Source organism: Mobula birostris, chromosome 7 (assembly GCF_030028105.1).
Source record: "Mobula birostris isolate sMobBir1 chromosome 7, sMobBir1.hap1, whole genome shotgun sequence".
NCBI classification, from domain to species: domain Eukaryota; kingdom Metazoa; phylum Chordata; class Chondrichthyes; order Myliobatiformes; family Myliobatidae; genus Mobula; species Mobula birostris.
The window spans coordinates 121,347,408-121,372,115 of NC_092376.1; the positions used below are offsets into that span (position 1 = coordinate 121,347,408).

Sequence of the window (24,708 nt, forward strand, 5' to 3'; positions counted from 1 at the left end):
CTCTTGAGGATTTTTTTTCTAGTGAAGGGTCTCCCATAGTTTGTTGGGTAGAGTTTAAAAGCATCAACAATGAGAAAAAGCAACATTTTTCCATCTCTGGATGGTCTGCAACTTTGAGGAAGGCAAGTAACTGATAGCATTCTATTGCACTTGTGCTTCTGGAAGGTGAAAGTCATAGATTCATCAAAGTGACCTTTGCAATTATTGGCAATGAAAGTTTTATGATACACACTGCAGACTGCAGACACTTTACATTGAAGATGATGGGAGCAAATGTTATGACAGTGATTGAAGTCCCAATCCAGCAGGTTGCATTGTTCTAAAACATAGCTTGAAATACTTTGTGGTCTTAGAAAGTGACCTGTTAGCTATGAGACTGCCAGTTCCTGACCGAAGGCAATGTCCACTATGTTGCTGATGGACTTGCTGATTGTAATGCTATTTAATTGCAAAAGAAAATAGTTACACTATCCCTCTTTATAGATAGAAATTTCTTCACATTTTGCGATGTGAATATTACTTGCCACATATCAGCTGACAGCTAAACGTTGGCCTGACATGGACTGGTCCATTTTCTAAAATCAAGAATAGAAATGAATACTGTGTAATCACCACAAATATTAAATTAACAAATAATAAGGTGAATATGTGATATGAGTTAAAAAGTAAACAGTATAACATGGCTGACACTCCATACATGATGAAACCTGGGTCATGGCTGGGAGTTCAGCAGTCTTACAGCCTGGGGGCAGAAGCCGTTCCCCACCCTAAAAGTTCTTGTCCTCATGCTACGGTACCTCCTGCCTGATGGTAGGGAGTGAAGGAGGTTATTGGACGGAAGGAGAGATCACTAACAATGCTAAGGGCTCTGCATCTGCAGCGCTCCTGATAAATATCTCTAAAGAATAGCAGATGGTGCTCTCAGCAGACCTCACATTTCTTTGCAGGAACTTGCAGTCAGTTGACTTGCAATTCCCAAACCAGATGGTGATGCAGCTGGTCAGTACACTCCCAGTGGTGGTCCTGTAAAAACTGGTTAAATGGAAGTGGAGTCGGGGGCCTCACTCACTTCAATCTCCTCAGGAAGTGGACATGCTGCTGTGCTTTCTTGACCAAAGAGGTGGTGTTGAGGATCAGGTGAGCTTGTCCGTTCCCTTTCACCATCAGATTTCTGAATGGCCCATTAACCGATGAACCCTATCTCATTAATTATTTTTGCACTATTTATTTTTGTAACTTATAAACATACGGCAGTGCTAATAAACCTGATTTTGATTCTGATGTGAATTAAGTAAAAGTTTGGGCTAGAATATTGCTCTGACAAATTACAACACTGATGCCTTTAGTCTGAGATGATAGACCTGTGCAACAACTAGCACTTAATGCTAGATATAATTCTGAACAGTGGACAGTCTTTACATGTCCCTTGACCAAACCTACTGAAATTTTGAGCACCTTTCTCACTTATATGATTTTGTTCCTTTGGCAGAATTGGTAATGTTGAATAAATATATTTAGCAACTGATAACTGTTTATAGAAAGTTTTAGTAATGTCATATCATGGCTTGAATTATCTTATTTTCATTCTTTGAGGTAGCAAAAGTGAAAGTATCAAATGAATGGATATTAACAATTATTATTATTATTATTATTGTTATTATGGTTATCCTCCCAATTTGTGTTCAAAGAGAGCATAATTTTTAGTGCTCAATTTTCCACCATTACAAAACTTTGTGCATGTGTCTGGATTTAATATCCAAACAAATAAGATTAATTGTACACCCATTTTAAATGTTGATTATATTCTATATATTATATGGAGCAGAGCAAATTATTTCTAATTCATCATTCACAGTACTGTGTGTTTTTTTGTTTCGATCTTCCATCAAAAGTAGTAATGGAATAGAAGCAGTGGTCATGGAATGAAGTAAAGTAAAGTCATATGCTGTTTAAAATATGGAGAAGATGGCTTCCCAAGTTTTGCTTTTCCACTTTGCATTACTGTATATATTCTAAATTTCTCAGCCAATCAGTATTCCTCCTGTAAGAATGGTCAAGGTCAGCAAATAAAGCAAATGGAAGTAGAGTTGGTAAATTCACAAATACACAAGTACTCTACTTAGTAGCAGTTTTTAGAGCATTAATATGCTTCAGTGCTCTTGGACCTCCAGTCCATGTATTTCCAGGGGCATCCACTCAACATTTGTGGTGCTGTGACACCTTGCCCTAATTAATCCCGGTTGAGTATGCTCAATTGCCTACATTGGCAGCCTCTCCACGCATGGGTATTTCATGAGTGGATTCACATCAAATCTCCAGCAGCCAAATTCTCAACAAACCAATTCATATAAGCGGGGAGGATATGAATTTAACCAGGTTCATAGCACAGTAGCACTATCATTAACACATTTTCATATTATAATGATATAATTATAATGACTTCCTTTGGTGCTAATTGGAATATTGTCGTGACAGACCATTGCAGAAAACATGTTTACTGCCCACATACACCCAGTTTAAAATGTCATTTCAGCCTGGAAGAATCTCTAGGCATTCCCCCATGGCACAGCACAAGTTAAAGAACACATTAGCCTTTTTCTCTGTCTGTGGTGCCTTTCTGGTGCTATTTATTTCTGATTAACTCTATCTTTTCATTATGTCAATTAACCATAATCATGATAACCCTAGAGTACCTTTTCCCTATACTGCTTATCCTGTCTCTCATTCTCCTACCAAGGGATTAGGGTGATTGGTGGCTGGGGTGTAGAGGAAAGTGTAGCAAGAATCTGTAATCCCACTTATTTTTTCTAGCTTTATTCTCTTATTATCTCCTCTATATTGGTGAGACCGAATGCAGAATGGTGGACCACTTCGCCAACCACCTTCCCTCTGTCCACACCATTACTCTGGCATGAACATTGATTTTTCTAACTTCTAGTACTTACTCTCCCCTCCCCCTCATCTCTTTTTTCCCCATTCCCCATTCTAGTTACCCTCTCTCCCTTTCTCTTATCACCAGCCCATCACTTCCCTTTCCTTCCTTCCATGGTCCACTGTCTTCTCCTATCAGACTTCCACTTTTTCATCCCTTTGCCTCTTCCACCCATCACTTCCCAGCTTCTCACTTCATCCCTCCTCCCCCACCCATTCACCTATATCGCCCCGCACTTGGTCTCACTTATCGCCTGCCAGCTTGTACTCTACCTCCTTCTTATTCTGGCTTCTGTCCTCTTCTTTTCTAGTCCTGAGGAATGGTCTCAGCCTGAAACATTGACTGTTAATTCCCCTCTATAGATGCTGCTTGGTTTGTTGAGTTACTCCAGCATTTTGTGTGTGTTGACCAAGTTTCTATCATCTGCAGAATCTCTTGCGTTTATTTTCCTATTTTCATCTGAAGCATTTTATTCCCCTTCAGCAGCATTGTTTCGATGGTTAATTGTTCTTCATGTTTTAATAAAGTCCCATTCAAATTATTTTTTTAAAGTCTGCTTGCCTCCAACGTAACTCTTCTGCCTTCCTTCTATTCAGTACTCTAAATATCTAAAACTCATTTACCGCCACAAACTGACAAACTATTCTTCCCAATCAGCGTAATGTACTTTCTAAAACATAGTGGTTCCTAGGGTAGTCATATCGGGGTGGGGGTGGGGGTTGTTAGTGGGGATAAGCACCCACTACCTACTAAATGCCCCCAAATGGTGCGCGACTCACAGAGCCTCTGACAACCAAGTGCCGCTCTTGGTCTTCAGGCGTGGTTTAGCTACTAAAGCCCGGCGGAACTGTTTCCACTGAGAGGAGTAAGGCAAAGGCGGGCCACTGGCTCCGTAAAAGCCAGTCGCTTCGGGCAGATGAGGGCTCCTCAGCGGTGGTTGACAGCTCACCCAGAAGGGAAACTCTGATCTCAAAGTTCCGCTGGTTTGCGGGGAAGGGTTCGGGATTAAACTCCAATCGAAAATCCGGAGGTAGATTCCCTAAGGCAGTCCTTCATTGAGTTCAACGCTATCTGGAAACACCTGCGACGCCGCTGGTGCCAAACTGTATCGGTCTCTGCCGATGCTTTGAATTCAGCAGGTACGTGGAGACAGGGAGCCTGTTACATGGGCGGCCGCTTGCTCTCCACTTCGTACTGCCCGGACTTGCTTCCTGGCTTGTTTATCGTGACGGCTGGGACTTAACATTTAGGGTCAACTCCGACCAACGGTCACCTATATTACAGTGAAAGCAAAGCAGAAGGGACAAATGCTGTCATCGGAGCGCCACTCAATGTGCAGCAAAACCGAGCAGAATTACACTGGTTTGAGAAGTGAAATTATTACCATATAGTTCTGCAATTGTCTTCCCTTAGATTTCAGAATCAATAAAAATCTAATAAAGGTGGAGCTACTAGAAATTAAAAGAAAATCTATCAGCACTCTGACGCCAACTCAGCCAGAGAATTTACACCTGGCATCATTAAAACATGGAACACCCTTCTTAGCAACTGTATACAGATTCTTGAGCAAGACTAGGATCTTCAAGTACAACAGTTCAATAAAAGTTTTTAAAGGGGACAAACAAGATGTTTAGTGAGCCATATTATTTGTAAAAACACATTTTCCGTATGCATACTTTTATTTTAAACATACGGTTTACCGAGAAAACTACCGAAGAATAAAGCTCGGAGAGCATTTGGGTGGAGGCTTTCGAAGAAAGGCAGAGTTTAGTTCATGCAAGCACATCAGACTGCAGTTGTGGCAGTAAGTAATTCTAATGTCAAATGTTAAAAGACTAAGTGTAGAAATATGTGATAAAAGAGGAACGTAATGTCAAGCAGCTGAATGATGGAAAGACGGAATAGATCAGGTGTGGAATGTGAATGCTCAGGGTACAGATCACGTTCTTAAAATACATCGGGTCCGTGACTTTGCGGACATGTATACGATTCCCTGTTATTGTCAAATACGATTATTGCTACGACTCTACGCATCTTCTGTTGCTTATTTTAAATCCGCAAACGGAAATGTTCCCAGTAACTATGAGTCTCAGTTCTAAGTGCCGTATACTGCCTTAATGTGCACGGACTTGGGCTTGGGGAATAGAGCACCCGCATGCTGGCGATTTCAGCAAGCAGTCCGGTTAGTGAGACCCCCATGGGTTGACCCCACCGAAAATGTATGATCCCGTCCAGGACATTTGACCGTGCTTTTTTTCTCTAGCGATTAGTTCTCAGAACCAGCTGCCTCTGTATTAACGCGCCTGCAGCAACAGGTAACCAGTTTTCTCCAGAGTAAGATGTTCTGTTTCATGGTGGGATTTAGCCCGTGTCGCTATGGCTAACCTTGTTCACAAGCAAAATTCTCCTTAAATGTAAAGTTCGTCATTAATGCAAAAAAAAATTGGACAGGCAGTCTTACCGGAAAACGTAGCGATATTCACGATTACAGCAATCACTGCCGCTGTCGGGAATAAATCGGAAAGGAAATTATTGTTACTTCCGTTTGTTTTCCTTTCGGTATCCTATAATTTGTGAAAAACAATCCCGCAAATTTGCCCCCACGGTGATAAATGACTGGAATGCTGCAATATTAATGAGTGTCTGAAAGTCACCTTCCTCCGCCTACAGCTAGAAACATTATTCAGGGTAACTGTCCTGGCTGCTACTTTAGTCGTTGTTGGGTCACTGCTTGCCCCCCGCCCGTGTAATATCCCCACCCTCGCCGCGGTGCTGCTGACTCTCTCTGTCCTTCCATTAAACGTGACCTGCCACTTCAAACCGAATTCTGACGTCACTGTGACCAGCACCTTTGACATATCTGTGTGTTTTAATTGAAACTGATCTATATAAAGGGGTTGAGCTACCAAGGCGGCGCAGACTGCCTTCAGATCCCCAGTTAACTCCGAGTGAGACCAGCCCGTTAAGCAGCGTACTGTCTCACCGGACACAATTTACCCCTGCATCCTGCCCCGGGCTTGGCTAAAGGCAGTTCGACGGGCGAGAGCGCCGGCAGAAGAAGGTCGCCTCCGCGCGGGCGGAACAACTTGCGCCGCTCTCCCGGTTCCGGGATGTCCGCTTCTGGGGGCCCTTCGCCGCTTGGTCGCTACATGAGCTGAGATGGAGAATGATCCTTAACATGAATATCGCACAAACCGATGGAAGTTTTGGTGGCAACCGGTCCGCTCTTACCCACTTATGGGACGATGACAACTTCACAGCCAACATTTCAAACAGGACCTTCCAAAGCCGCAGCTCCGCACACCTCAATGTGACCAGGGGAGCAGTCCTGGGGTTGGTGCTCGGGATCTTCATGTTGTTCGCCTTGGTCGGTAACATTTTAGTCATCCTCTCCGTGGCTTTCAATCGGCACTTGCAAACAACCACAAACTACTTTATCATAAACCTGGCCATTGCAGACTTGCTGTTAAGTACAACAGTGCTGCCCTTTTCCGCCACGTTGGAGATCGTGGGGTACTGGGTTTTTGGGAGGATTTTTTGCGATATTTGGGCGGCAGTCGATGTGCTCTGTTGCACCGCGTCCATTATGAGTCTGTGTGCCATCTCTATAGACCGTTATATAGGCGTCCGCTACTCCCTGCGTTACCCTTCCATCGTAACAGAGAAGAAGGCAGTGTTGGTTATAGTAGGGGTATGGGTTTTATCGATTGTTATCTCCATCGGCCCTCTTCTGGGATGGAAACAGCCTGCTCCTCCCGATGAGAAGGACTGTCAAATCACACTGGATCCTGGTTACGCTCTCTTCTCCTCTCTAGGGTCGTTTTACATACCCTTAACCGTCATCCTGGTGATGTACGTTAGGGTCTACATCGTGGCTAAAAGAACCACCAGGAACCTGGAAGCTGGTGTGATGAAGGAGACTTCGGACTCCAGAGAGCTGACCCTCCGTATCCATTGCAAAAACATTCAAGACGAAGCCCTCGTCTCTAAGTCCAAAGGGCACCATCTAAGAAGTTCGCTGTCGGTGCGCCTTCTGAAGTTCTCCAGGGAAAAGAAGGCAGCAAAGACCCTTGGCATTGTAATGGGCATGTTCATCCTTTGCTGGTTGCCATTCTTCATAGCCCTTCCCCTGGGTGAGTAGAAGTTAATGTAAAAAGTGACATTCCCGATTTGAGGAAATATGGTCCATTGCTGTTCGTTGAACGCTGGCGTAAATCTAAGACACCACCAGCACGTGAACTTACTTAGCTGTACCGGGGCAAAAAAAAGTTATGCAAATTGCTTAATTTTATTTATAATAATACCTTTAAGGGAGTTAAAAAGGGCCATCAACGTTTTAACGTATAGTATGGTTCGCCATGTCTTATGAATTAAATTTCATTACTTATAATTTTGAAAGTTACTACAGTCCATTAAGTTTCCAGGCAAATAGAAAATTTAAAGCTCTGAGTGTTTGGTAGATTTTTTTTATTGATCCATATGATGTCCTGAATCCTCCTGTACGCGTTTTTCTTCCTCCTCGTGTCCTGTGAAATGTTCCCGGCGGGTTATTTTTCACAGCGGGAAGCTCGCTTACTCACAAAATGGCTGCAACGGTCTTGGCTGAAACCCCAAGTGCTGCAGAGATACTTTCTCTTTGCAAGTTGTTTCAATTTGGGAAAATCGTTTTGTACATTCCTAACTAAACCTCTCTCGTCAGTTCGTTGAAGAACACCAGATTCAATAATATCTGCGATGCTAATAAAGCATGTGTTTAAAAGTTGTGAGGTTATTTTAAGAACGTATAAGGAATGTTTTGTAACTTCTTATTCGAAAATCTGCCTATATTAAAATAAATGAATGAATATTCCGACAGCAATATTCATTCTTATTTGTATCTGAGATCTTGGAACTTTTCTCTGTAAATAGAGGAAGGATTGCCGCCAATAAAGCAGCAATTTCATAAACAGGGTAAAATTGGACGAGTTGTATTAACGATTTTTGGGGGAAAGACTGGAGTGAATTATTAAAATGCTCACAAGAAAAACTTCAGTCGAACGCAGTGCAAAACTAAAGATCGGGATACCATTGATTCGCATTAAGTCGTCTTCAATTTCATGCTCTCCATCTGGAATGTATTCTTAAACAGTTTTTTGTCATATATTCTTAATACTCGTTATATTCTTAAACAATTACAGTATTTTCACAGTGATTGTTTATATTAGTGGTGAGGAATTCTAAACAGACAAAGTTGCTGAATCGTTCATATTAGGGACAATTCAATGTTCGTGGTTGATAAGAATCGAAATAAACTTTAAATTTAGTATTTCGGAAATTCATGATCACTTAACTATGGTTAGTCTCATTCTTAAAGATGGTAACTTAATATTATTTCAATTAATTTTTTTTTAAAATCTAATAGATTGTCAAGAGGGCACTTCGTCAAACTGGAAGCAGTATATAGATGTTCCAGACTTCCGATACTGCGTTCATAAACACACTTCTAGCACCGCACTTAGCCGCCGCGCGCTGTTAAAACGCTACTACAGAACTGAGTCAGATTTCTTCTGAAAATTAGACTCGATCTTCAGCAAAGGATTTTTCTTTTCCTTTCCCGTTCCCCTGTTTTTCCCTTATCACTGTTAACAGTACAAAACATACATCGTGTCACCCTCCATTTCTACTGCACGAGTCACTGGTTGTGACAGAATACACGTTTCTGCGTAGGGACGAGCATAGCTAGAAGTTATCAATGGTCACCCAGAAATTCGGAGGAAATATTCTGGAACAGTGGCTAACGCAAATGGTATTCGCTGGTACATGCGATAGATTCAGAGGATAGATACAGTACTAGTATGGGTGGGTAGGTTGAATGGGCTGTTATTATACTGAATATTTTACATAATCCTACGTAATACTTAATCTTTGCTCCCTGTTCAACCATGAGTTGAATCTTCTTCATCCAAATATTCTGTCCCTTCAAAATTCCCTCCCTCAGAATCTCCAATTTGAGTGGTCAGATACCTCCAAAACCCCCTCTCTTGGTGTGCAGCACTGAAGTTTCAATATCACTGTTTCTTCCATTCACTTTTGGTCTGTCTCCCTGAAAGAAAAGTTGGGTTGCTCAGATTGACATGATTACCCTTAAAGACCTCTTTTCAGCTCACTCATTGTGGATTCTGTGCCTGGACGATACTCTAGAAAGATTAAATAATGAATAGACAGGGTGGATGTGGGAAGTTGAAGAACAGAAGAAGTACTTTTGCATGTGCTACTCAGATTCAGATTAGTTTATCACACGTACATCAAGACATATACCCAAAGATGTGCTGGAACAGCTCTCCAGTGTCACTACGTATTCTGGTGCCAACATAGTATGCCCACAATGTTTAGCAGAATGACACAAAGCACAACAAAACAGGATATACTGTACCAAGCAACAAAGCAACAACATCCCTACCTTGCTCCCACCCACCTACCCAGATACAAATACAGTCCTCTAACCTCAGGATAGGCCATCATGGGTTCGCAGACACTGGGCCCCGACTTCGCCAGCGGAATCACAGAGATTCCTAGACTCGGTCTGTTTGCAGATTTGAGACTGGGCTTCGATCTGGACCTTCAATTGACCTTTGGGCTTCAATCAGCCTATTCTTGGGTGGGGTTGGGTGGGGAAATGGAATACATGTCCATGCAAAGGATAAGGACATGTGGAAATTTAGCCTTCAAAAGACATTGGATACAGGGTAATTGAAATTTTCAAGATTCTGAGTTATTTATTTAGAGTCAGCAAACAAGTGGATAAATAGGATTGAGAAACGGGACAACCCTGAGTCACAAACTAGAAAGAATCTGCAGATGCTGGAAATCCAAGTAACACACACAAAACGCTGGAGGAACTCAGCAGGCCAGGCAGCATGTATGGTAAAGAGTGCAGTTGACATTTCAGGCCAAGTCCTGGACTCGACCCGAAATGTCAACTGTACTCTTTTGCATAGATGCTGCCTGTCCTGTTGAGTTCCTCCAGCATTTTGTGTGTGTAACCCTGAGTCACCTGTTTTAGCTGGAGAAGCCGTAGAAGCTACTTAGTCCCTTTACCCTCCTGTGGGAAGAATTGAATTATTTTAACTTTCTGCATGATATATTATGTTCATGAAACCTGTGTCTCAAACAAGGCATTCTACTGAATAACATGAATCAAAAAGATTTGAAAATGGTTAGTTGCTAGTCAATCCACAAATTCAGCCATTTGTAGCTACCTGGGAAATTTGATTTACAGAGACTATTCAGGCCCTCCGTTGGTCAGCGATGTTGCATCCCAGCTGTCTGTGTGTTACAGAACCCAGGCCAAATAATATTGAAAGCAAGCTATTGCCCGTGCAGCAGACTCCCCCTCTCCAGGCAGCTGATGAATCCAAAGGAACAGCAGAGACCGGTACAGTTTGGCATCAGTGGCATCGCAGGAGTTGCCAGTCAGTATTGAACTCGGCATAGGACTGCCTTAGGGACTCCAGCTCTGGATTTTCCCTCTGGGTTTACTCCAAAAGCTTTCCCCATGAGTAGGTGTAGCCACAAGCTAACGGAGGTTTGAGGCCAGAGTTCTTCTCCTACCAGTGAGCTATCAACAGCGCTGACAAGCCCCATCTGCCCAAAGCAATTGATTTTATGGTGCCAGTAACCACCCTTGCCCCTTCCACCTGCCAATAGAAACAGTCCCCCTGGGCTTAGTAGCTAAGCCACATGTGAAGGCCAGGAGCTGGACTTGGTTGTTGTAAGTTATTTGAGATGCATGCTGTTGGGAGCAATCAACAGGTGGTGGGAGTTTATCCCCAATACAACCCCCCAGCTATAACCACCTCAGGGAACCATGGAGACCATTATTGAATTATCTTTGGATCTGGTACAAAAATCCTAGAAAGTGTAGGGGCAACTTTCCTGCAGTTCAGCATTGCCAGTAGACAAGTAGTATTGTACTCTATATCCTGTCAGAATTTTGACTGATAATGTCAATATAACGCAACAGAGATAGCTCTGAATGCATTGCTTTCAACTCTGTATAGTAAACTCATTCACTGTGTCAGTCAATGTCACCTTGGATCCCATCATTAAGATAAGTTTTACTCTGTAACCAATAGAGTGAGCAGAGGTTTAGGAAAATTAAAGTGAAAATTCGAACAACCAAACGATACACACCATTCACACAACAGAATATTTGTGTAATTTCTTCTATCAACATTGGACTTGCAAAATATTTTCACCATTGTTATTGTTTGAATGCAAGGGAACAATTACAATTACTAATACTTTCCTTACTGCAATGCATAACAGTTGATGCCAACATAGGCACCATCTCCCCTCATTTTCATTCCATTGTGGTGCTGTGAAGTGGCTGTTTTCTATTTGCTGTTTATTCAATAATCTAGTGGAAGTGTTCTGGCAGACTAAAAATTGGTTCCAGACTTTAAAAAGAGAAGAAATCAGTGATATGCAAAATAATATGTTTCCGTTTTTTTTTGTGGAAATACAGCAGCATAGAATGGTCATAACACTGAAGGAGGCTATTTGGTCCATTGTCTAGGCTGGTCTTCCACCAGGACAATATGCTAGTTCTAAATTCCAGCCTCTTTTCTAGACCATGAACTTATTTCCTCACAGTATATGTATCCAGTGCATTCCTAAGGGTCTCACTTGAACCTGGCTCAGCATATGCTCAGGCAGTTAATTCCAGATTTCAACTCCAGCTGGATAGAAAGCTGCTCCACTGTCATTCTCAATTCTCTACCTGCTTAGTTTTTGACAGCAATTTCTGGTACCCAGCTTCTCCACTAGGACCATTTTTGTTTGTTTTTTTTTCTGGAGCCTCTCTAATGCCTTCACATCTTTCCTATAATGTGATGATCAGAATTGAACACAATACTCCAGCAGAGCTCAGCCAGTGTTTTAGAAAGGTTCAGCATATCTTCCATGCATTTATGCTATATATCTGTATCCATAAAACCTGGAATTGTGTACACTCAATGACTCGTGCATCCATGCCCAAGGTTGCTTGTTCCTGTGTCCCTTTTAGAACTGTATTATTTATTCTATACCACCTCGCTTCATTTTTCGTACCAAACTACACGTTAAACTTCATTTGTCACACATCTGCCCAATCTGTTTCATATCTTGTTGCAGTTTTATAGCTGTATTCTTTGCAGTTCATACACTGCCATATTAATGTCATCTGCAAGTTTAGAAATTAGCCTACATTCCTAAGTCTAAGTCATTTAATATCCATGCCTGAGGAATATCACTATTCACATTCTTCCATTCCAAAATCATCCATTCATTTCAGCCCTCTGTTATCTGTTCCTGAGCCATTTTCATATCCATCCTTTCTTCATTTCACGTGCTTCAAATTTGCTCTTGTCCGTTATATGGCACCATATCAAAGGCCTTCTGGAGGTTTGTGAGTATTGCATCAACCACATTATTCTCATCTGTTTTATCCATTAGTTCACCAAAAAAGGTCTATCGCATTTGTTAGTCATGATTTGCCCCTGACAATCCTTAATTAATTTATTTTCTTCCAGGTAGCTATTAATCCTGTCTCAGATCAATGTCTCCCACTAAAGTTAGACAGACTGGCCTGTTTTTGCTGTGCCTATCTCTGCTCCCTTTGATAAGCAACATTTTATAACACATTAACTGTTTAATGAAGAAATCAGCATCAAGACTGTATTAGAATGTAATTTAATTCAAACTAAGTGTTCTAGAAATGAAGGGTAATTTCATTGGGTCTGTACATTTCAAGTACACAAATGCCACCTTCACCCAAGCTCAAGGCAACTTAGTGTTCAGTTAGTAAAGGAATAGGTACTTCAAGATTAAATAACTTTGACTGTAATATTATACAAAATACAGCATTTCTGCAGAATATATCTTCACCGACCTCCCACTCAATAACCTATGAACAATTTTTCACACCTGTCATGCTTTAATGCTGTTACACATTGACAAGCATATCAAAGGTTTCCACGGTTGCTTTAATTAGAATGCATTCACCCTTTCGTTAAATCTTATTAAACATTCAAATCATTTCCGATAGGAATTTCTCCCAAACGGTGACACATATTGTTTGTCCTTCATGCTTAAATATGCATGATACTTAATTCATTACAGTCAGTTGCCTAAGGTAAATATATAATTCTGGGTACCTAATGATGATTTACAAAGACCATCTTGGCATTAGCAATTAATCTACGGCTACAAATTGATAAATTGGACATTTGGGGCCACCTCCTTAGTCTAATTGGTAATTAAGAATTCAGCAGCAGTTTCTTTACCGAGAGAGTGACTAAGATTTGGAAATCAAGTAATCTATTTGTGCTGCCAAGGAGTCCCAGTCCCGAAACATTAATTGTTTCTCTCGCTACCTGGCCTGCTGAGTGTTTCCAGCATTTCAGTTTCAGAATTAGAATTAGGTTCATTATCAGTGACATATGGCATGAAATTTGTGAGTGTACCTACTCCTCGATGGTGATAATGTGAAGAGGGGATGTCCCAGGTGGTGAGGGTCTTTAATGATGGATGATGCCTTCCTGAGACACCACCTCTTGGAGGCATCCTCAGTGGTAGGGAGGGTTGTGTTTGTTTTGAGGCTAGCTCAGTGTACAACCCTCTGCAGCCTCTTACAATCCTATGCATCAAAGGCTCCTTACCCAGCTGTCAGCATGCTCTCTGAAATTTGCAAAAGTCATTGGAGACATAACAAACAGGCTCAAAGAAGAGCTTGTGGCATGCCTTCATCATGATTACGTCAATGTGTGAAGCCCAAGCTAGATCCTCACTGATGTTGACACCTAAGAAATTAAAGCTGCTTGTCTTTCCCACCACTGACCCCTCAAGAGGAACTGGTGTGTTCTCCTGACTTCCCACTTTTTGAAGTCCACCATCAATCCCTTGGTCTTGCTGACACTGAGTGTAAGGCTGTGTGGCGATGCCACTCAGTTAGTAGATCTATCTATCTCTCTCCTGTACACCTACTTGTCACCATTTGAAATTCACAGTTCAAAGGTTCAAAGGTTCATTTATTATCAAAGTTTACAGCTCTGAAATTCCTCTTCTCCAGATAGTCATGAAACCAAGATAGAAAAGAAAAGATCATCAACTCCCAAATCCCTCCTCCCCACACAAAAAAACAGAACAGGCACATCGACCTCCTAAACCTCCTACCCCCCAACACACACAAAAAAAATGAGAAAGATCGGGCAAAAAGCACAGAATACAAAAAAAAGCATAAAACTGAAGAAAGTCCACATCCAAAAAGCAGAAAACCTGGCGACAATCTCCCTCTCCATAGCAGAGCGATCTGACCGGTGATAAAAGACAATCTCCCTCTCCATAGCAGAGCGATCTGACCAGTGATAAAAGACAATCTCCCTCTCCATAGCAGAGCGATCTGACCGGTGATAAAAGACAATCTCCCTCTCCATAGCAGAGCGATCTGACCGGTGATAAAAGGCAGTTTCCCCTCTCCATAGCAGAGCGATCTGACCGGTGATAAAAGGCAGTTTCCCCTCTCCATAGCAGAGCGATCTGACCGGTGATAAAAGGCAGTTTCCCCTCTCAGTGCAGAGCGATCTCACTGGCAATAAAAAGACAATCTCCCCCCTCCATATAAGCTGTGCCTATTCACACAACCATGAGTAGACAACTATAGAGCAGAGAACTAAGCATGTATCCCTGAAGTACACCTGTATTGATTGTCAGTGGGGAGATGTTATTATGAAACAGCACTGACAGTGGTCTCCCGATACAGGAAGTCGAGGATCCAGTTGCAGAGGGAGGTGCAAAGGCCCAGGTTTTGAAGCTTGCTTATTAGTACTGAGGGAATGATGGTGTTGAATCCTGAGTTGAAATCAATAAATGGCAGACTGACTTACGTTTTGCTATTGTCATTGTGCTCCAAAGCTGAGTGGAGAGCCACTTCCTGTTTTATTTAAGATTTGAAACTTACTACTTGGCAGAATGGTTGACTGAATATTATGAATGCTGTTACGCAGAAGCCAGTTACATATACCAAGGAATACTTGGACTAAGAAATTGAGAAAGAAAGGCAAGTTGGAATACGAGAGTAGACTGGCAAGAACTTAAATGGACTCAAGAGCGTTTACAGCTATGTAGAAAACAAAAGATTAATGAGAACTAGCATGTATCCTGACACATAGAGGCAGGAGGATTTATAATGGAAAAGATGAAAATGGCAGAGCAATTCTCAGTGCCTGTCTTCCAAGTAGGAGATGTAAAAATGATTTCAGAGGTTCAAGAGCCTGATGAGAATGTACAAGAGAAAGAACCAAGTATTAGTCAAAAACTAAGGCCAGAAACATGGTGAGCTTGAAAGCTGATAAATCCCGTGAACTTAATGATTCGCATCCCTGAATTTTGAAAGAGATGCCTTTGGAGGTAGTGAATGCTACATCTATCATCTTATAAAGTGAGGGCTAACTCTCTTAGTACATGAATATCCCAGCTACTGATAGATCAGCTATGCCCGTGTAGGGTAACGTAATGGGTGGCAGATAACACATATTGTTCATAATAGAAACTATTCTACATAATTCACAAACACTGTTACTGAGTTGTGTTCACTTTAAGAGACGTTGTCTGACGTAATGATATCAGTGTAAGGAGACTGTAAGATGAAGTCAAGGGCTGCAGCTTTAGTTTAGCGCATAAAATGACTCTTGTGTGTGTTATTCACAAAATCCTACACTGGTGACCCCAATGCTCTCAGACGATTCCAGACTTACTCAATGACACGTTGACCAACACAGTTGCTTTCCAGCTGCCTGAGTTTTGGGAGCAGCATGCTACTGCATAGTTTGCACAAGTAGAAGCCCAGAAATCACTGTGGACAATACTAAATATTACTACTCCATAACATTGCTAAGTGGTTCCACTGTAGCCAGAGTGGTGAGTCTACTAGAAGACCCCCTCGCACATGATAAACATGTCTCTCAGAAAGCTCACCTGGAACTGATTTTTGGACTGTCTGTGTCCGAGCATGCTGAACTGTTGCTCTCCTTCTCCAGCCTGGGTGACCCTGGGCCTTCAGAGGTAATGGACCACATGGTATCTCTTCTGAGCAATCACCATCTTTGTTTCATTTTTGAAGAACTCTTTATGCCTGATCATGTTCGCAGAGCCCTCGCTAATGCACCCGTGAAGGACTATAGGGAGCTTTGCTAAGATGGTCAATAGTCTACACTCAGCCAGGCAGACTGTCTCGCCCCTCCTCCTTTCCCTGTCTCAATAAGCCCTGTCAGCGGAGCCTCCAGCAGACTCGCGCCCACGGCTCTGAACCAGACAATGCCGAGTCAATGGCTTTACCGCGCACACTTCTGCACGAACAGTAAAAAGTGCCGATCGTTGCACAGCTTTGACATCTCTGGCTCATCAGAACGTCGGAGTCCTGTCCACACTGTCGGTCCCAGCTGCCAGAGTCGTCTATTGTTCATTACAGACACTCTTTCAGGGTGTCAGTTCCTTGTGACTCGTGCGCTGGGGGATGCCAACGGCAGCAGGATCCAGACTTATGGGACATGACTCATGGCACTTGGCGTCAGTGGATGACGCTACACATTGGACTTCTGTCTTGGCGAAAATTGCTAGACCTCCGCTCAGTGCCGAAGGGCTGTTAGTAGATCTTAAGAACTGCCAGCTTTTGGACGCAAAGGACTTTGGGTCCATACACTGTATCCCCAGTAAGTTCCCCACAACAACTCTGTTTCTAGTCAATGCACCACCACATGTGAATTCACTCGCCTGCTGGACCAATTCCGAAACCTCAACAAGCCCCACATATTCCATGACTGTCACAGAGCTTTGGGTCGAGCACCAAATTCCCACAACCGGCTCACTGGTCCACGCCCATGGAAATAGACTGGACTGAGAAAATCTGGCCACCGTGAAGAGTGAGTTTGCTAACATGAAAATGCTTGGCATTGTAGACGGGTCAAATAGCCCTTGGGGTTCACCCCTCCACATGGTCCCTAAGCCCGATGGCGGTTGTCATCCATACGGCAATTATTACGAGGCCACCATGTCTGATTGTTACCCCATCTCATACTGTATGTTCAAGACTGTTTGGCATGCTTATCCGGAAAGATAATTTTTTCTAAAGTGGACTTAGATAGGGGTTACCATTAGGTGCCCGTATGCACTGAGGACATTGCCAAAACTGTTATTATAACACCTTCTGAGTTATCTAAGTTTTTGCGTATGCTGTTTGGCATGAAAAATGCAGCAGAGACTTTCCAGCAACTAATGAAGTCTGTGTTAAAAGACTTAGAATTTTCTTTTTCTTTACCTAGATGACATACCTGTCACCAGTGCATCCAAAACCAGACACTTATCACATGTTCACACATATTTCAAGCACTTAAGCCAACATGGCCTGATTATTAAACCTGCTGAATGCCAGCCTGGCTTGTCTATTATTGATTTTCTCAGCACCAGCTTCTCCACAGAAGGTGCAAACCCTCTGCCATCAAAAGTTATCACTGCTATGGACTTGCCACTGCCCCGCACTACCAAAGCACTACAAGACTATTTTTTAGGTATGGTGGATTTCTATCACCGTTTCATTCGTAAGCTGCTGAATTTATGCTCCCCTTGTATACTGACCCTAAAGGCAGTGCCCCTAATTGCATGCTTGAGTGGTCAGTGGACGTGACCAGAGCATTCAATGACACTAAATGAGCTCTTTTGAACGCAACCCAACTGGCGCACCCACCACTCAATGCACCTATAGCAGTCACTACTGATGTCTCGGACCACGCTGTGGGTACTGCGCAAGAACAGCTGCTTGGAGGTATGTGGCAACTGCCCACCTTCTTCATCCAGCAGCTTGACCTTTGACCACGACCTTCTCAGTCTCTATGTGGCTGTTTGCCATTTTTATTTTCCACTGAAGGGTGGCATTTCACAGCATTCATTGACCACAAACCCCTTTGTGCACATGATGGCTTAAGCACTGATGACGACATTACACTGATTGGTCTAATCTCAAATAATAATGAGGCAGCCTACAGAGAAGAAGTCATCACCCTGACACAGTGGTGTCAAGAAAACAACTTCTCCCTGAATGTCACAAAAACACAGGAGCTAGTTGTGGACTACAGGAGGAATGGAGAGAGGCTAACCCCTATTGACATCAATGGATCTGGGGTTGAGAGGGTGAACAGCTTTAAGTTCCTCGGCATTCACATCACTGAGGATCTCACGTATTCTGTACATACCGGCTGTGTGGTGATAAAGGCACAACAGCGCCTCTTTCACCTCAGACGATTGAAGAAGTTTGGTATGGGCCCCCAAATCCTAAGAACTTTGTACAGGGGCACAATTGAGAGCATCCTGACTGACTGCATCACTGCCTGGTATAGAAATTGTACTTCCCTCAATCGCAGGACTCTGCAGAGAGTGGTGTGGACAGCCCAGCGCATCTGTAGATGTAACTTCCCACTATTCAGGACATTTACAAGGACAGGTGCATAAAATGGGCCTGAAGGATCTTTGGGGGCCCAAGTCACCCCAACCACAATCTGTTCCAGCTGCTACCATCCGGGAAATGGTACCACAGCATAAAAGCCAGGACCAACAGGCTCTGGGACAGCTTCTTCCACCAGGCCATCAGACTGATGCTGACACAATTGTATTTCTATGTTATATTGACCATCCTGTTGTACATACTATTTATTATAAATTACTATAAACTGAACATTGCACATTTAGACGGAGACGTAACGTAAAGATTTTTACTCCTCATGTATGTGAAGGATGTAAATAATCAAGTCAATTCAATTCAATTCAATCAGCTTCTTGGTCTGCATGGCTTTGTCACCACCTGGTCTACATTTCAGAATTCGCGGCTGATATGTAGCACATTGAAGGGGAAAATAATGTTGTGGCAGATTGCCTTTCCCAGCCGCCATCATTTCCGTACACGGGGTTGACTATGCCGGCATGGCAGCTGACCAAGCTAGCAACCCAGAGCTCCAGGCTTACAGAACAGCAGTCACAGCCTGCATTTGGCTGATGTCAAGTTCGGGGATGCTGGAGTTTCTGTCCTGTGCGATATCTCGACCTGTCACCCTACCCCATAGTGCCTGCAAACTGGAGGCATAATGTTTTTAACTGCGTTCATGGTGTCTCACATCCCAACGGGAAGGTTTCACAGAAACTGGTTGCATTAAAGTTTGTGTGGTACGGCCTTAGGAAGCACTTGCGAGACTAGAATGTGTTGTGCATTAGCGGGCAAAAATTAACAGTCACATTCAGGCACCAATTGCCAGCTTTCAAGGACCCTGAGCAATGGTTTGACCATGTCAATGTGGACCTAATTGATCTTCTCCCCCCCCATGGTTTCATGCATCTCTTTACTAGGGTGAACTGTACCACCAGGTGGCCAGACATTGTCCCCCTAGTGTCGATGGTAGCTGCGGACATGGCTCGGGCATTCATCAACACCAGGGTTGCTCAGTTTGGCACCCCATCTAATATTTCCTCTGACTGTGGTCCCCAATTCAAGTCAGATCTCTGGGCTACATGAGGCCAGAACCTCGGCGTTAAATTACATCATACCATGGCGTATCACCCGCAGTCCAATGGCTTGTGTGAGCAGTTTCACGATTCCTTAAACACTGTTCTGAGAGAGGAACATCGACTCAGACCATGAGAGGCCTGCGTCGGGCATTTTCATGCTTTACAAGGCGCAGATTGGAAGTCTGTGTGGGGCACCACTCCTCGCACAGACACTAGAGCAATGTGTGGTTAAGTGCCTTGCTCAAGGACGCAGACACACTACCACAGCTGAGGCTCATCTCCCGTGCATCCTGTTGGGGCTCAGAATGGTTCCAAAAGAGGACCTGCAGCCCCCAACAGTTGAGTTGATATAATGGCAGCCACTACAGATGCCATGTGGTTTTGTTCCTGATGCCATGACTACCTGGTCAGCACCTCCACCCTCCTCAGTAAACTCAAGTCTTTTACATCTCTTCCTACTTCCCATCATGGCATTCAGCACTCTGGAGTTCCAACTGATCTATGCTCTACCACGATCATTTTAGTCACCATGATGCACAGCAACACCCCTTATGATGGCCTGTTCCACATTTTGGAGCAGGGTGAGAAGTCTTTTATTGTAGATAGGAAGGGTAAACCTGAATGTGTTGACGCGGATTCTGAAGCTGGTTAACTCTTCTTCGATCTGTGCTAGTCATTCATTGATTCAATTTAAAATTGTAAATTGTTACCATTTGACGAAGGGGAGATTGTCTAAAATATTCCCTAATGTTGGTAGTTATTGTGATAGATGTAAAACTGAGACAGCTACACTGACACACATGTTTTGGTCTTGTTCTATACTGGAACAGTTCTGGAATTAAGTTTTTTCGACAAATTCTAAAACACTTATAATTAATTTACAACCTAACAAATTAACTGTGCTTTTTGGAATAATTCCTCAAAATATCCATGGTATCTCTGTGTCTGACCAACATGTTATTGCATTTGTTACATTGATAGCTAAGCAGGCCATTTTGTTGAAGTGGAAGGATACATCAGCTCCCACTTTGTCACAATGTTTCTCTCAAATAACGCTATGTCTTAGTTTGGAGAAAATTAGAAGTCGAACCTTTGAACCTATATTTGATTTTGAGAAAAGATGGGGTTCATTTGCTCATTATTATCACTTGAGTTAATTGATAGATTTTCTCCACGATCTAATTGTAAATTTTTGGTACATTTTTTTTCTTGCTGGCAGTTTGATGTTTATCTTTAGAAGCTTTTTGTATGACAAATAGCTCCAGGGTTGAACACCTGATGGGTTTTTCCCCACTTTTTCTTGCTTAGTAGGGTTTTTTTTTACTATCACCAAAAATTTTTCAATCTTTAAAATAATGGGTTTTTTTCTTGAGACATTGTAAGTGTTACTTACTTCGATGTACTCGTGTTAATTTTGGATAATAATAATAATAAAAAAAAGATTTGAAAAGAAACCTGAATGTGTTTCTGTAGATCACCTTAAACCAGTCCTCCAAGACCTGGATGGTTCCACTACCATACCCCCTGCATCATGACATGACCATGTGGTTGTCAGCACACCTCTGGGCAAGCCAGATGCCTAACCAAGGCACATAGGACCCAAGCTGGGCAGCTCGAACGAGCTCCAGACAGACTCACAATGCTGGCTTTGGTGAACTCTAGGGGTGCCTGTGTAGGCTGATGTAATGTGACAGATGACACATACTTTTCATAATAGGAACTGTTCTACATAATTCACAAACACTATCATTGAGTTGTGTTCACTTTAAGAGATGGTGTCTGATGTAATGACATGCCTAAAGAGACTGCTTTTGGTTTGTTCGTAATGGAAGTAAAGTGCTGTGCCTTTTGTTAAGCACATAAAACTTCTTTGGCATGTCTTATTCACAAAATCCTACACCTGTGACAATATCAGTCTGGTCTATGGACTTCCCTGAACTTGGTTACAATAGTGCACATAAACTGGCTGTAGTTGCCTGGCTTGGTGCAGGCCGATTAACATAACCCCATTGTCCAATGTTTGGCTGCTGCATATGCAACACCTTATGAACTTTTCTAACTGTATCTCTTAGCAGCCCACCTCTGTTGTGCGTCAGCTCCACAGACAGTACTGTTCATTAACAAATGTGTCCTTTTAAGTTCAAATTCATTACTGCTTGCAATTTACATTAAGAACTGAAGACTGGTTCTCCTTTGAATTAATATATGATAGATCCACATAATTTCATAACTCCTCAACAAACCCAAACTGGGTTGATCTTAGAGTTTACCCAGCTGATTTGCACAAGCAACTACCCACCAACAGAGACAAGGGGATATGGGGGACCTCCAACCCCTAGGAAGCCCCAAAATTTTGTCATCTTACTCCCACTATTCTACCCTCTTCATCCTGCTCCATCAATTTGATCATTCAGTGTCACTTCTCAACCCAGTGTACCAATGGGAAGGTAGTGCAGGAGCAGATCCTGTACCTGTCCTCGAGTATGTGGCACAGAATCGTTGCAGTAAGATCGAGTACAGACTGGTAGTTGAAGCACTGGATCAATTCACATTTGTTTCTTTTAATTTATTTTCTCTTTGCAAAGGATCAGCATTTTGAATGAAGTCAAGACCCAGCATTCTGATAGCCAGGCTCTCACAGGCTTTATATGACTTGTATAATGGATAAAAACATACTCCACCTGATGCTGGTGGTCAAATATCCAGTAAGTGTATACAGCTAATCATAAACACAAGAGATTCTGCTGGAAATCCAGAATAACATACACTACTCTATCCAGTTAATATATTTCCCCAACTGCCAAACAGTGAGACAATCCCCAAAGCTCTTTTCCCTACTTTTTCACATCTCACCTTCATCTACATTCCACTTACAAAATATTGACAGGCATTGTAAAGATTTTATGGTGAGTATTGAATGCCTTGAGTTCAACTTTTACTTCACAAAAGAATTTAGCAAATAAAATAACTTTTTAAGACATCTTTCAACAAAGTGTTGCAAAGAGAAGATTTATGAATTCATTTATTGATTGTTTAAAATCTTTTTGTTTCAGAGCATAAATTCTATTTAAGACAGATTGCAGTCCATTTGAAATGACCCTGAAGTGATGGCAATGAATAGCTGAGATATGTGTGTGTGTTTGCATACAACACTGAAATAGCATACAGCTGTCAGAGGGAGAAGCTGCTGTGCCATGTAAGCCAATATTAAGCAGCACTAATTTGTGTAAGCCTTAAATCGGTTTGTATGAATGAGCGGTTATAAGGCTGGGTGGAATAGGATCTACAGAACGATGCAGTCAGTTGTTCACTTACATACAAATTTTTGATTTGGATTGAAGTTGTCAACATGTAGTCAGACATTATTTCACTCTTATCTATCACGATATTAAAACCTTACATGCACTCTTGCCATTTCAGACACCACTTAATGGGAACTACAGGGAATTTTGCTGGAATGTTATCTTGTTTATTAAGCTCACTTTGTGATTATCTCTGTGAAAAAAATTGCACGCCAGCTGAATATTTATTTATCCCCCAAGACTTTGGTAAATGTCTTTCACTTCCATATATAATCAGCTGCTGGTGGGCTATTTAATAAATATGATCATCTTCAGCATCAGAATTGATTCTTTGGTTATCTTAACCAGAGCCTGGAAGTGCTTGAAGAAATTTTTGATTAGATCCGCTATTAGAGAGGAAGGTCAACATTCAGAGAACCAAATTTACGTCCCTCAAAATAGAGGGACATTCATTTAGAACAGAGCTTAGGAGAAATGTCTTTAGCCAGAGGGTGGTGAATCTGTGGAATTTGTTGCCACAAATGGCTGTGGAGGTCAGGTCAATGGGTGCATTTGATTAGTCAGGGTATAAAAGGTTATGGGGAGAAGGCAGGTGAATGGTATTGAGAGGGAAATGAATCAGCCATGATGAAATTGCAGAGCTGACTCAATGAGCCAAATGGTCGAATTCTACTCTTATGCCCTATGGTCTTATAGTCTTATTTAAGTAGGTGAAGTAGTGTGTGTTTACTTACATAAACACTCATCACGGGAAACTAATTCGATATTGGAGATGCGTGATAGCAGAAATCGAATGTTCGTAAATCATCTTGTGCATCCGTTGGATAAAGTGGCAACGCATTATCAGTAATCCTACTTGACAGGTTGATGGATGGTTCCCCTGTGTCCTCGTTCACCCACTGCCTGAAGAAATGTGCAAGCGCACACAGAACCTCACTGCATTGTCAGAGGCTCAGAAGTTCTTTTACCCTCCATGGATTACAATATTGAAAATATTTTGCAGTTTATTACGTTCATTATTTCAAATTATGTGTTAAAATAACAAGAGATTTGTTTGAATGTCTGCATCTTGTGACTACCCAAAAGGAAACTTTCAAAAATATATTTCAGTGCATGTAAAGCTGTTTTGTGTCATTTTGGAGTATGTTCGCCGCATGTGTTAATGTAACCAATTGCGTTATTGCCCAATATACATTATTGCCCCATAAATTAGTGTTCTTAATGTCTATGTTATATGTAAGGATAGGTGAAAATATTGAAGTGTACTATTCTCATCTTAAGTATATCAATATTTACTATCAATATAAACATATGTTAATTAATAAATTCAGGTGTTATGTACTGTATGTATCCTATTAAACCATGGGGATATGTCAGTAAATATTTATTAATGTAATTATTGAAGAATGTGCATTGAATTTTGGTCATTATTGTCATTTTAATGTGATATGGTACTGTAGTCAGACAGTAACATTAACTGCATATCAGTCTGCCAGTAGTATGTGAGCACGTTCCATGCTTGCACACTGCAGCATCTTTGAGAACATCTAACCTCCCACTCCTGGCCACTGTTCAATGCATTGAAGTAGGAAGCTGAAAGCATTTTGTATCTGGCTCCTCGACATAAAACCTTCCATTGCTGATCAAGCATGACCATATTAATTTGAATGGTCACCAATTGCACTAATAAGGTAATTGATGATAAGTGTCTTGCTTTAAACATTAATATTAATTTAAATAGTGCATTAATTTACATAATTAGTATTTGAATTTTTTTTATTAAAAACTAATTATTTACATCAATTTCAGCTGTTTCAAAATATATATGATCAAAAAGTTTTCAAAGGCAAGATCTGTCAAAGGGCCATTAGAGTAATCTCTGGCAGGGTTTTAGTCCCTGTTACATTT

At 41.9% G+C, this 24,708-nt stretch overlaps 1 protein-coding gene across 1 annotated transcript in view; it reads left to right on the top strand.

The window, feature by feature from the left end:
- The first annotated feature begins 5,639 nt into the window (after positions 1–5,639).
- Positions 5,640–24,708, top strand: part of LOC140200400 (alpha-1A adrenergic receptor-like) — a 63,957-nt gene continuing 44,888 nt past the window's right edge. Inside the window, exon 1 of the mRNA XM_072263678.1 lies at positions 5,640–7,065. Within this exon, the coding sequence (XP_072119779.1) occupies positions 6,099–7,065 (967 nt within the window). The 5' untranslated portion in view covers positions 5,640–6,098. The remainder of the gene's footprint in view (positions 7,066–24,708) is intronic.